General features: G+C 36.2%; 1 protein-coding gene across 1 annotated transcript; it reads left to right on the top strand.

Annotated features, from left to right (window-relative positions):
- The first annotated feature begins 8,882 nt into the window (after positions 1-8,882).
- LOC149257344 (adenosylhomocysteinase) lies at positions 8,883-12,290 on the top strand. The gene is made up of 3 exons (XM_089414062.1): positions 8,883-9,684; positions 10,923-11,459; positions 11,594-12,290. The coding sequence occupies exons 1-3, from the start codon at positions 8,974-8,976 to the stop codon at positions 11,801-11,803; spliced, it is 1,458 nt and encodes a 485-aa protein (XP_089270188.1). The 5' UTR covers positions 8,883-8,973; the 3' UTR covers positions 11,804-12,290.
- The last annotated feature ends 1,972 nt before the right edge of the window (positions 12,291-14,262 follow it).

Genomic DNA, 14,262 nt, shown 5'->3' on the forward strand with positions numbered 1-14,262 from the left:
GTGCCTTTGTTGAACCAGTTCTGCGCCCCTGCATTGTGGATCGCTTCTGTGGAACCCTGTCTTTGCAGGTTCTGGCCGGTTGTGAGGCGTGTCATTCTGTGCGGCCTGTTTTGGAGCATTCGTTCCCCATCTGGGTGCTTTGACTTGTGCGGATCTGATTGGGGGCGAATTGAAAACCCTGTATGGAGGCCGATCTATCGTCCGAAGTCGATCTGCCCTGAAGGATTTGTTTTTTTCCCCGCCTCGGAGCCGTCTCCATTTCTGCGCAGGTACTCCATTGCCCTTAAGCGCCTTTAGGGGGTGCGTATCAATGTGGATTTGCGTTATCATAGAAAGATTTGTATTTTGGCGGAACTCTGCCCTCAGCGCTCCATACCAATCCTTATTCACGCTCAGGTTGTGCGGATCCAGGTGGGGATGCACTGTCAAAAGCAGATCTGGGTTTTGGCGGTCTATTTCATCCTGGCCGTGACCTGTTACAGCAATGGCAGAAGTTTTACCGTGAGAAAAACCCTTTATCAATAAAGGAGAGAAAGACCATGACCTGTGAGCCGTCCTTTCTTCAAGCGAGGCTCGTTTTGTTGCAGGGGCTTTGTGCTCTTGTTCTCTGCAATACCCGATCCATTGCAGCGAAAACCGTTTGTTTAGATCGGCGTTCAGTCTCTGGGAATTCTTCGTATGTTCTGCCTCTTCGCTGCGTACTGTGTCGGCGGCTTCCATGTAAACCCTAGCCATTCCTGCTGTAGAGCCTCCGCGATTTCGTGTGTCAAACAATGTTAATGTTATTCCAACTACCCCTTTATTTACAATCTTCAAATAATATATCAATAATCTACCAACTAAAATAGTATACTCCGACCATCAATTTATGTACAATCTTATGCAAAGTGTATTGTTTTTTAAATCAAATTCGATTTAAATTCAATTGAATAAAATTTTTTTAATCCAAGTTTAAATTTAATTGTAATTGAAATCACGTTGGAATCTTGAGTTTTATGTTTTTTAAGAAAATATTTATAAAATTTTTAAAATTCTGATTAATTAAAATAAATAAATATATATATTAAATAATTATTAAAAAATAAAAATAATCCAAAAACAATAATTAATATCCATATATATATATTAATATTATTAAATTAAATTATATATTAATAACAACGTTATAAATAGTAAAATAACAACCACCCACAAATGTAATTGAGCTTGATACGCTTCACATACCAACCTTAATACATACCGTGCCCTAAGACAAATAATATTAAAGACAATCGTTGAGAGTGTTATTTTGAAACACTTACACTGCAAGCAAATGTCCCAATCTTTAGAAAGGCCAATCATTTCACCCACCAACCCCCACTAGATATGTAGGATAGGTGCGGGGTTGGTGATTTGATTTCATAGATTAAGCAACCTGCTCAAACATCCACAATAGAAATCTAACCCCTGCATTATAATAAAACAAAGAATATTGACTTCACAAGCATACACAATCACTTCTTCCTATGGCATAGAATATTGACTTAGATTAACTATGACACCCTCAGTCCAAGTTCCAATGACATCTCATGCACGTTTGGGTTAGCGTTGATATATATATATATAATTGATTAATTAATTAATTAATTAATGGGTTAGTAGGGTTGGTTTACTCTGATGTGAGATTTATTTTTTAATTTTTATGGTTTAAATATATATTTTAAATTTATTGTATATTAATTTAAATTTATTTTAATTTAGGATCTACAAAGTGTGGAGGACCAAATTTCTGATTTGATGTGCAATTAAAAGAGATTTGATCTCTGTGAATGCTTGGTAGATAGGAAGTTAAGATGGATCTAGATTGGTATAATGGTTAGCCTTCAAATAGGTTATATTAGAGAAGAATACCATGGGAAAATACCATGAGAAAAACCATAAGTTAGAGAATTTTATGTTGTTGTTCTTTTATTTTGACCGAGTCAAAATGATAAACATTACAACATCTTTACTATTCTGGGGTGAGAGGACGCACAATAATTTTCTTAGTAATAAATTTAAGAAATAATATGGCTCTCAAATATGTCCTAAAATTGCTTTTGCTTGGTTAAGAGTTCGTCTTCTTAGAAAGTAAGGAAATAGGTTAATGGTCCAAGAACCAGAGACATCTCTATTTTCCTTGAATAACAATGATGAGTCAACTTGCATTCATGAATAGTAGCCAATGATCACTATCCCTTGTTGACTTCACAATTAAGTTACAAAAAGAGAGAGAATACAAATTAAAGAAGTTACCAAAAAAATAAGAGAAAATACAAATTAAAAATGAAGAAAGAATATGGGTATGAAATATGTCCTAAAATTGCTTTTGCTTGGTTAAGAGTTTGTCTTCTTAAAAAGGAAGGAAATAGGGTTAGTTAAGAGTTTGTCTTCTTAACAAGTAAGGAAATAGGCTAATGGTCCAAGACCCAAAGACATCTCTGTTTTCTTTGAATAACAATGATGAGTCAACTTACATTCACGAATAATAACAAACGATCGTTATCCCGGTTGACTTCACAATTAAGTTACCCTTGTTGGCTTCACAATTTTTTTTTTTTTTCTGGGTAAAGGCTACTTCTATATTAAGTAAGAAAAATATTTACATAGTTTACATCATCCAATGGGGATGATGCCACCCTCTAACAGAGACAACTGGGACAGACTATCAGACCTCTGAGACATCATTACAAAAAATTGTCCAAAAGAGTTCCTTGGACAACATACAGTTTTGGAAAGCCAAAAAACAGAGTCTATTAACTTGCTGACTCTAACTTTTAACAAGCTGCCACTATAGGGCTGAGAACAGGAACTGAGCGAGATTGAGGATTTAACCAAAAAAGACATGAACAAGTATGCAAAAAACCTTGAGAAACGCCTTCGAACAGATTCAGGTTAGGTGACTGGGCGACGTTGGCGGTTGCCTTTGCATCGGGCTGGGCGGATCAAGCCAAATGACAGACTCCTCACCATCCTGAAGATGCCCCTCCGAACCCGGATGAACTGAATCCTGTTCCTCATTTCTATTCTGAACACGGTTTATTAATGGCAGAATTTCTTGCACTGATTCATCATGTGTTGAGTTCTCCTGTTCCTGAGCCGGCTGAGGCTGGTCGACTTGTTCTGTGGGTGCTAGTGGACGGGGCACACGATACACTCTTCCTTGCATGTCCCCCAGAAGAATTTCGCTGCCCTGGAGACTATCGGAAGCAGGGGAGGACCATGAGGGATTAACTGGAGGCGCTTCTGAAAGATACACAGAGAAATTGACAATTACATCCGACTGAAGGATCCTTCTGGGAATTCGGAGGCGGAATGTCTGGTAGGAATCCGGCAAAAACAGAAATTCCTCCTCAGAGCTGGATGACGAGGGGGGTATGGCTGCCATAGGAGCTATTGGGTGCGGCTCCTCCCCTTCAATCCCATTGCGAACCCCTGAACGACCACCTCGACGAGGCACTCCTCTTCGACGCATCACGGCTTCCAACTTGAGCGTCTTGAGACTTTGCTCAGTTTCCTTGAGACAATACTGCAGATCAATATTTTGCCCACCGCCCGTGTCAAACAACATTCCCTGAACATTGCAGGTCTGAGCGGTGTTGTTATATAACCAGGACTTCGCCATCACCATATGCCGCGTACAAGACTCCATTACACCAGATCTCCTCGAGACCGGAGCAGGCTCGCTCGGCTTGAATGCAACCTCTACCGTGCTCTGCCTTTCCTTAATTCTGTTTGCCTGTAGCATTAAATAATTTCTTGTCTTCATCGCTGTCTCGTACCTACTTGCTGCCTCGGCCTTGACACAGGTGTAGAGGCGCGGGAATGCCTTAATTGCATGTCAGGACACCCGCATCCGGGTTTGTTGGCTTCACAATTAAGTTACAAAAAAAATACAAATTAAAAAGATTATGAAATAAATTTAGAAATTGAATAATAAAATAAAGATACATTTATATATGATCATATATTTTTATGTATTATGTATTAGTTAAATCCCTATGTGGAAATAGGTCTTTTATACCACAAATAATTTTTTTTTGTCACGAATGTAATATATGACTTCTCAGTGATTTTAAAATTAGATAATAATAATTTATCTTAATATTATACTTTATAAATTTTTTATTATATTATTTTTAATAACAAAATTAAAAAATAATATATTTTTAATAACTTTTTATTAGTCATATCATCTCAATGTCTACATCTTTACATATCTTTAAGACTTTTAAAAGAAAAATGATACAATCATTTTACCTATAAAAATTACATTGATAAATTTGTCAAAATTGAAATTCAAAAGAAAATGCTAACCTTTTGACAATGAAAAAAAAAGACAATGACTACATCTTTACATATCTTTAGGACTTTTAAAGGAAAAAGGATACAATCATTTTACATATAAAGGTTACATTGATAAATTTGTCAAAGTTGAAATTCAAAAGAAAAAATAACCATTCGATAATGAAAAAAATATTATAATGAAAAATAATCATAACTTTGTAAAAAAAATGTTATAATGGAAAATAATCATAACCCTGTAAAAAAAAGTTATAATGAAAAATAATCATAATATTGTTATAACAATGTAGGTAAATATCATGTATAAGAAGTCATGTTTTTCATTTTTTTTATTATAAGTAATGGTTTTAGTTTTTACATGGAAAAGGTTTAAGTTTCTCAATAGGAACATGTACATTTGTATTAAAAAAATGTTGAGATATGTTGTTCTATATAAGAATAAAAAACTTATGATGTTAAATGGTATATTTTTTATTATTAAATTTATAATTTTTTTATTCTAAAATTATTTTTGAAGATTTTTATTTATATAGGTTTAAAAAATATATGTATTTAATATTAGTTTTATTTTATCACATAAAATATAAATGATTTTAATGAAAAACATATTCTTTGTGATTTGATTTGTTTTTTTAAAGTTTGGTAGGATTACATTTTTATCATGTTTAATTTGTCATTTTGATCAAGAGATAGCACAAGATTTGAATCTAAGACTTCTAGTTTGGTGAGACTTTATTTCTATAGCCATTGCCAATTGAACTACCCCAAGTGGAAATTGTGAAATTTATTTTAATTAACATTAATTAGCTACAATTTTTGGTGTTCCATGTCCATGTCCTTTAGTATTTGGTGTAACTATCTCTTCTTCTTTAAACTCCCTTACCACTTTATCAATTGACATTTTAAAATTTGAAGTAATAGACTATGTACTTATGTTTGAGATGAGATGGAAAACAGGTTTCAAAGAGTGGAAGATTGTATTTTAAGAGTTTAGATTTGCATTTGTTGTTGTTATTATTATTCAAGTAGAGTTTTTATGTTTATTGTATTTTGGGTGTTGTAAAATTGTTTTCATTAGTGTATCAAGGTGTTATGAGTACTAATTAGCTCCTCACACCTCCAAAATATCTTTCAAATTTCATGAATTTCATAGAGAATACGTTCATTGTTGCCAAAATGATTCATTGTCATTTGAGACCTAACAAAGTGACTTTGTGCAATAAGCTCAACTCATATAAACGATGTCCAATAAATGTAAAGTTTGCACCTTTAGTCTTCAATTTTCTTATTAAAATATGTAACAACTTCCAACATAAACTAATGAAGAAAGGATTGGCTACAATTAACTTTTAACATCTAAATGAAAATAAAACTAATAAACCTACATAATTGGTAGGAATCACAAGGATTGGATACTAAATTTAAAGCCATACCCATAAACAAATTCTCTAACAACCATAACTATGACTCCCATAATTCTAGTATAATTCATATGCAACCAATTCTAGTATAATTCGTATGCAACCAAAAGTTCTAAGAAGTTAGCCAAGCAATTAATAAAGAAACCATAATATATTGGGATTAATGTAATCTTTGTGGGAGGATATAGAAGATTAGCACCCCCAGACCTACAAGACTTCCACCTACATCATCCCCCATAATCCCACCTCCTTTACGCATTAACATCTTATATGATTAATCTCACCTCCTTTACGCATTAACATCTTATATGATTAATCTCACCTCCTTTAGGCTTTAATATTTGGTGTGATTCAAAATGTTTGTGTCTTTGAGCCGAGAAGCTTATTCTACAGCCCAGTGGGATGGTGAGTAAGTATGTCTGTCCGTACTCAACATGGAGTTGACCTGTGGTCTTCTTAAAATAAAAGTAAACTATTCTCTAAATAGAGAAACAATGTTGGTTATAATAAAAAGAAAAAATAAATATGCCATGCATGTTTTTTTTTTAAAGCTTGGCAGGGCTAAATGTTCATCATGTCCAATATATCATCTTGATTGGGGCAGAGAATTGAACCGGTGACTTCACATCAAGGAGTTCCTTAACAGAGCACCCGATCACCGCCTATCCAAGACCCCGTGGACAATATGCTATGCATGTTTATATCATATATATAAACATAAAAAAGAATATGCTATGCATGTATATATCATATAAAGCTATTGAAAAAATAAGTTTTTACGTTTAAAACGTTTGAAGTGGTATGAGTATTTTACACTTCGGTCCTCTTTATGCATATGTTTTTTTGTCGACATACAAAAAAGTTTTTTTTGGACTTACAAGTTTAAATTGTGCTCTATATAGCATTCAAAAATACAATTTAAACAAAGAAAAATTACACATTGCATTTTGCACTCTAAAAGAAGTTCGCACCTGAAAAAATTTGATCCTCCCGGCTCATGTTAGATCTGGAGTTAGATGGATCTAGGCTGGTATTATGGTGAGAAAATGTAAGGGTATGGGGCAAACGATGCCCAAAGCATGACACCTTTGTTTATAATTTCTTCCTTCCTATATGGTTGGATAAATGGAGGGCTATCACTTCTTGTGAATAACCATTACAATACTATATATGGGGATGGAGTAAATACCTTTTTTTTCAAAATTCTTGTATTCATTTGAGAAGCCTTATTGACAAGATTGTCAACTTTGAGATTAGTTTTTTTGAAAATTCAATAGTATGTTATATTTTCAAAGTGATTTGCTTAATTCTGGATTCTTAGTACGACTTGGACAAGTTTTCCATCTATTGAAAGAATTTTGTTCATAAATCGTGTTATGATTGAGATATCTCAATGACAATTATATTCTTGATGTAATTTCATTTTAGAAGCTTGAGCCCTTGGAATAACATTACTTCCTTAGCTAGATTGTTGAAGCAATTTCCGATAGGCATTCAAAGTGTTGTTCCCAATTTCCATTGGGATTAATGACTACCCCTTACAATCCCCCTTACACTTACCACCCTTGTCTCTTTCCTAATGTCATAAAAGATATTTCTGTTACTTAATGTTGACAACTCATTACATATCGATAAAAGACATTTATGCATATTTTTAAAATAAGTAAATGACCAAATCCATAAACCTTAAAAACGTGTGGTATAAGGGGCCCTCAAATTGCTACATTTTTAGATATGACTATTTTTTGGGTGATGTAACATTTCATTCCTTTTACTCATTTATTTTCAAATTAATGACTTGAGTTATTTTAAAATGGGCAAAGGTGATTTGAGTTTTTTTATTTTTATTTTTTTTAATAAGGATAATTGGTAGACCTACTGCTTTTTTGAGAATGTCTTTTGGATTAATCTCATTATTATTGATTGGTCTATGTTTCGAACCATCTAATGTGGTTCATCCTCATGACAAATACCCTGAGGATGAACCACATTAGATCATTAGATGGTTCAGAAATATCGACCAATCAACAATAATGCGAATAATCAGAAAGACATTCTAAAAAATTATATAGATCACAAAAGTCTAAAATCAAACTTAGTGCCTCTCATTTAGGGGATGTGGGATTTAATCAGTAAAATTACCGCTATACTTCTAAACTTAAGGCAAGCCTCACTAAACAAATAAACTTAGTTCTAAACTTGAATAAAACCCCTATATTAATTAACAAACAATACAAAATATCTACCATTTAACTTAACGTAATAAACTTATTAAATAATTTAAATTATCTTAAAATAAATCAAATCCCTCATACCACTGTTACATGATAAAAGTTGCACACCCTCTATCCATTCTTATAAAACTTTATACTCATCCATCACTCTTTTCACAATTTCTTCTCCTATCAATCACTACAACACTGTTACATGATAAAAGTTGCACACCCTCTATCCATTCTTATAAAACTTTATACTCATCCATCACTCTTTTCACAATTTCTTCTCCCATCAATTACTATAAATATTTTAATTACCCAAATAAAATGACTCTTACCCACTTTAAAACTTTTTACTCATCCATCACTCTTTTCACAAATTCTTCCTGCAATCAATCACTACAAATATTTGAATTACCCAAGTAAAATGACTCTTACCAACTTTAAGTAGAAGAGTAAAATGACTCTTACCAACTTTAAGTAGAAGTTAATTCTACATCAACCAATAATGCACCTAAATTAATTTAAAAAACCAAAACAAATGATCCATTATCTCATATTTGACTATCTTGCAGCAACCATTACACATTGAGAAGAAATATGGGAATTCTCCTCCCTACCGACCAGGGTCCACTTCAATTACCCACCCACTTCACTTCAGCTTAAACAAACACAAAAAACAAGAATACAGTGATCCCGTTACAATAAAATAATACTCGTATTTCCGTAAAGATAAATATCTACTACACCGTATTGTATTCGTAACCGTATGTCTCGGATCAACGGTCAGAAATGCTAATCCCTAAGATATTTGGCATCGAGGATGCAGAACTACCCTTCGGACAAGGCAAGATCCTGGCCGTCCGTGGCCGTATACGGTGGGTGAATGAAAACTATATATACAGTGATCAGCCCACTCACATTACTCGCATTCTCCGTTGGAGCAAATCGTCCTAATCTCGGTCCCCGCAATCCGTGGTTCTGTCAGTTCTGCGTTTCTTTTCTCCGCAGCAATGGCGCTTCTGGCCGAGAAAACTGTGTCTGGACGGGAATTCAAGGTGAAGGATCTGTCCCAGGCGGATTTTGGGAGGTTGGAAATTGAAATGGCCGAAGTTGAGATGCCTGGATTGATGGCCTGCAGAGCTGAGTTCGGCTCCGCTCAGCCCTTTAAGGGTGCCCGGATCACTGGGTCCCTCCACATGACCATCCAGACCGCGGTGCTCATTGAGACCCTCACAGCTCTGGGTGCTGAGGTGAGATGGTGCTCCTGCAACATTTTCTCCACGCAGGACCACGCCGCCGCGGCTATTGCCCGCGACAGCGCTGCGGTGTTCGCTTGGAAGGGGGAGACGCTGCAGGAGTACTGGTGGTGTACTGAAAGGGCTCTTGACTGGGGTCCAGGCGGTGGCCCTGATCTGATTGTTGATGACGGTGGTGATGCAACTTTGTTGATCCATGAGGGGGTCAAGGCCGAGGAGGAGTTTGCCAAGACCGGTAAGGTGCCAGATCCGGAGTCTACCACGAATCTGGAGTTTCAGATGGTTTTGGGATTGATCAAGGAGAGCATCAAGGTGGATCCATTGAGGTACCACAAGATGAAGGATAGATTGGTTGGTGTTTCTGAAGAGACAACTACTGGTGTTAAGAGGCTTTATCAGATGCAAGCCAGTGGGACATTGCTGTTCCCTGCTATCAATGTTAATGACTCTGTTACCAAGAGCAAGGTATGTGGGTAGTAGCTGCAAGGATTTTGTGTTTGTTTTGTTCTTGTTTGGAGATATATCTTGTTTCTTGTTGTGAATGTCTGTGAAGTGGGGTTGAAGTTTGAATGGGCGTCCTCGGGCTTTGGGTACTAAATCTGAGGGTAAGCTGTTAGGCCAAAACTGTATGCATGTTCATCCCTTTGGAACTCATTACATGAGGGTGGGTAGGGTCATGGATGACTTAACAGTGTAACCATACCCCTTTGGGACTCATCAGTGAACCCCAATGGTAACCAGTGAACAAATGCTTTGTTTGTGTATTTCACTTGGATATGAAACATGTCATAGCCCTTTTCAAACTCATCTCATGTTGGTGTCTGTGATGTGGGTTCCAAATTCATGGACTGCAAAGTGTGGACTTGATTCAAGTGCTAGGTATCAGATCTGATGGATAGCATTTTCTGCTTAGAGTTCTCAGACATGCTTCAAGCGTCGTGCCTTCGGAGGTAATACCATCTTGGTGGGAAGGTTCTTGTATGACTTGAAATATGACCAATTCGTTTTAAGATTTAGATTTATGCCATATCTGTGTCAGGATGTCAGCAGTTTATGAGCTGTTGTTCTCTATCTGAAGTTCTAGTTTCCAGATCTGATGGGTAACTACTATGCCAAGGATGCTCAAACTTGCTGCATACTTCATGCCCGCATTATAGATAGTTTAGTTCTTGTATGTAGCTCCAAGCTACCCTTTCGATTAACAATACCTTGATTTGTTTCAGATTTTATTTTCTGGGAGTTTTAGATAATTAAGCTACTGCTGTGACAGTCAGATGATGAGGTAGGAAATATGATGTGGTAGAACTCGGTTTTAGGGGATCCGTGTGAGTTTTTACAGATATCTTAGTGAAGGGCAATTTGGGAATGTTGAATTGAGAGGGCATTAGAAAAGCAATCCTGCGTTCTAATAAACATTGGGTTTCATTTATGTCCTTGGTTGTATTTTGTTTAATACTGGGCTGGATGCTATGAAGTTATTGTAGACTGTATAGGTTGCTCTGTATATAATGCCTTGGGATCCATCTAGGTCATATTAGGGTGCTAAGTTGTTTGGGCCTCTTTGGAAGTTTGTTATGTGTGCTTTGAAGCACTGTGAAATCAGATCTAGGGCTGGCAAGTGTTCTTTTGGTAGTGTTTTTATGCTATTTGATTTTTGTGGGTCGTCTTAAATTTGATTGCGTCTTTGTTCTATTTTCTTGCAGTTTGATAACTTATATGGATGTAGACACTCTCTCCCAGATGGTCTGATGAGAGCCACAGATGTCATGATAGCTGGTAAGGTTGCTGTTGTGTGTGGATATGGAGATGTTGGAAAGGGTTGTGCTGCAGCTCTAAAGGTTGCTGGAGCTAGAGTCATTGTTACAGAAATTGATCCAATCTGTGCCCTGCAAGCTCTTATGGAAGGTCTTCCTGTCCTTACCCTAGAGGATGTAGTTAGTACTGCTGATATTTTTGTGACCACCACTGGCAACAAGGATATCATCATGGTTGACCACATGAGGAAAATGAAAAATAATGCCATTGTTTGCAACATTGGTCATTTTGACAACGAGATTGACATGCACGGTCTTGAAACTTTCCCTGGTGTGAAGAAGATTACCATCAAGCCTCAGACGGATAGGTGGGTGTTCCCTGATACCAACAGTGGAATCATCGTTCTTGCAGAGGGACGTCTGATGAACTTGGGTTGTGCTACTGGCCACCCAAGTTTTGTCATGTCTTGCTCCTTTACAAACCAGGTAAATATTTGCAATGCCCCCCAAGCATTATATTAGATTTGCTTAGACATCCCAACCGCGCTTGCATATGTTTTTGCGTGTTGAAGTGATACATGGGTCCATCAATGGTTGATAATTTCTATTTTTAACTGCAGGTTATTGCTCAGTTGGAGCTCTGGAACGAGAAGAAGTCAGGGAAGTACGAGAAGAAGGTCTATGTGTTGCCTAAGCATCTAGACGAAAAGGTGGCTGCTCTGCATTTGCCTAAGTTGGGTGCTAATCTAACAAAGCTTTCTCCTGAACAGGCAGCGTATATCAACGTGCCCGTTGAGGGACCTTACAAGCCTGCCCACTACCGATATTGAAGAGAAATGGCATTTTTGGTGACTTGCTGGGCAAGTGGCAAGGCTCCTGGACAGTTGCCAGAAGGACGAATCCCCCTCCGTGGCCGGCTCCATTGTTTTGTTCCAATTTTAATAAAAAAATATGTCTGCTGAGTTTTTTACAGCAGCACCGAAAGATTTCCTGTTTAGTATGGTCTTATGATAGAAGCAGTTTGCCATAGAATTGGTATTCGAGGTTTCTCCATGATGTAGCTAGCTTTTGCATTACTGAGATTTTAGAACGCAAGCAATATATACGGTTGTCTCTGGTTTTGACTTTTTTAACGAATTACTGAAATTTCAGAACTCAATCCAGATATATGGTTCCCTCGGGTTTTGACTTTTAAACGATTCAAGTGTATTTTTATCTGAGGACTGCAATTTAAATGACTGTAAGAATGTCATGGAGATGGATGCAGTATATCTGCTTTAGGAGTCTAATATAGAATTCATATTTGCCTTCTTCTGATGTGTGTTTTCCATTGGAATTTTAGAATGGACTTAAGAATATGTGGGCTCACTTTTGGATTTTTGATTCAAATGAATTTTAAATTATGGCCTAGACAGCAATTGTATCACTCAAACAGTGCCATGAATATGTGTTATGCCTGATCTTATTGCTCTAACGATGTCATTAACATGCATGATATGGTATATAATTTCTGAGTGAGGGATTGGATATTTAGCTTTTTGATCCAATGTCGATATTTTTACAATTCAAATGAATTTTAAATTATGGCCTGGACAGCAATTTTATTATTCGACAGTGCCATGAATATGCGTTATGCCTGATCCTATTGCTCTAAAAATGTCATTAACATGCATAATACAGTAAATCATTTCTGAGTGAGGGTTTCCAGAGAGTATCCATTATGTTGGAAGAATTTATGGTCTATTCTGCATGGAAGGTTTTTGAGAATTTTCAAAGCTCGACATTGCATCATCAATGCCTACAAAATAACCTATCTTGAAGAAAGAATAAAGACACGGTGAATCATTAAAAGGATGAGAGAAAAGACATACACAGGGCAGTCGTGAATTATGAGCTGGCTTGTCCAAGCCCTTTATGACTGGGTCTCTGTCCCAGAGATGTTGTCTGGTCCGTGTGCTTTGTCCTCTAACTTTGTGCCCGCGTGCTTCCGCCCGTGTCGGGTTTCGTAACCATTCACTGTCAGCTCTCTGCCCGGCTTCTTCTATCTCTGTAGGCTGTCTCGGAGGAATTCTCTATGCACTTCCGAGAATCCTATCTACTGTATATTTTATGCTCAACGGTTCGAGTAGGAACAGGTGATTAATTCTGGGGATATGGGGTTTCGATAGTTTACAGCCGAAGTTTGGAAGATTGCTGATGCTGAGCTTGAAATCTTGGGGTTCTTTCGTGGGGTGCCAAAATCATTTTAGTTTTGACGTTCTCACCTGCACTTTTGAGTACAGTGGTCCTGAATTTTTTGTGGAAATGGTTGTCCATTTTGTTTTGAAGTTCAATCTTGGAAACATGGGATTTTCAAGTGTTCATATCCAAAGTTGAAAGATTTCTATGTTTGAATCTCTAAATTTTGAGTTTGAAATTCAATTACCACAAATCGCTTCTGGTAATTGGTAATGTCTGGGTGTAGTTAGCTTTACGTTTCAAACTTTTACTCACCATAGTTTGTATTTGCATTTCGTCTAAAATATGATTAGAAACGGGGTAAATCTTAGTTTTAAGTTGTTTAGACCATCTGAGTGAGTTTATAGAATCTGTGTAGTTCTAAGATGCTGAATGTATTTCTGTATGTAAAATAGTAATTACATTGAGAATTGTACTATTAAATTGTTACGGATCTAACATGAACGTGAGTTATTTTTGGAGTTATTTTTTTGTTTTTTTGGTTAAACGATGGTGAATTTGTAATTTAGGGAGGTTCAGGATTAACTCTTAAGAGTTCTTATGGTTATTCTATAACATAGTACAACTAACACAACCTGTAAGTCAGATATATCAGATTTTTTGATTTGCAAGTTAGATATAACAGATTTTATGATTAACAAGATCTTATGATTTAGCAAGAGTCGAGAGGCATGAATAAGAGGATCTAAACCAGATATACCAGATCTTATAATTTAGCAAGCCAGATATACCAAATAATATGATTTAGCAAAAGCTGAGAGTCAAGAATAAGCAAAAGCTGAGAGTCAAGAATAAAGAAATCTAAGAATAAGGAGATCTAAGCCAGATATACCTGTAAGTCAGATATACCAGATTTTTTGATTTGCAAGTCAGATATATCAGATTTTATGATTTAACAATATCTTCTGATTTAGCAAGAGCCGAGAGTCATGAATAAGAGGATCTAAACCAGATATACCAGATCTTACAATTTAGCAAGAACTACCAAATAATATGATTTAGCAAAAGCTGAGAGTCAAAAATAAAGAGATCTAAGAATAAGGAGATCTAA

The sequence above is a fragment of the Pinus tabuliformis genome, chromosome 6 (assembly GCF_031772625.1).
Source record: "Pinus tabuliformis cultivar Carrire ecotype Pingquan chromosome 6, CPIR1, whole genome shotgun sequence".
In the NCBI taxonomy this organism is placed as follows: Eukaryota; Viridiplantae; Streptophyta; class Pinopsida; order Pinales; family Pinaceae; genus Pinus; species Pinus tabuliformis.

Excerpts from the sequence above, each read along its gene's own strand:
- LOC149257344 (XM_089414062.1), top strand. The coding sequence starts at position 8,974 with ATGGCGCTTCTGGCCGAGAAAACTGTGTCTGGACGGGAATTCAAGGTG. Across the intron at positions 9,685-10,922 it reads ACTCTGTTACCAAGAGCAAG|TTTGATAACTTATATGGATG; the intron begins GTATGTGGGTAG and ends ATTTTCTTGCAG. Across the intron at positions 11,460-11,593 it reads CTTGCTCCTTTACAAACCAG|GTTATTGCTCAGTTGGAGCT; the intron begins GTAAATATTTGC and ends TTTTAACTGCAG.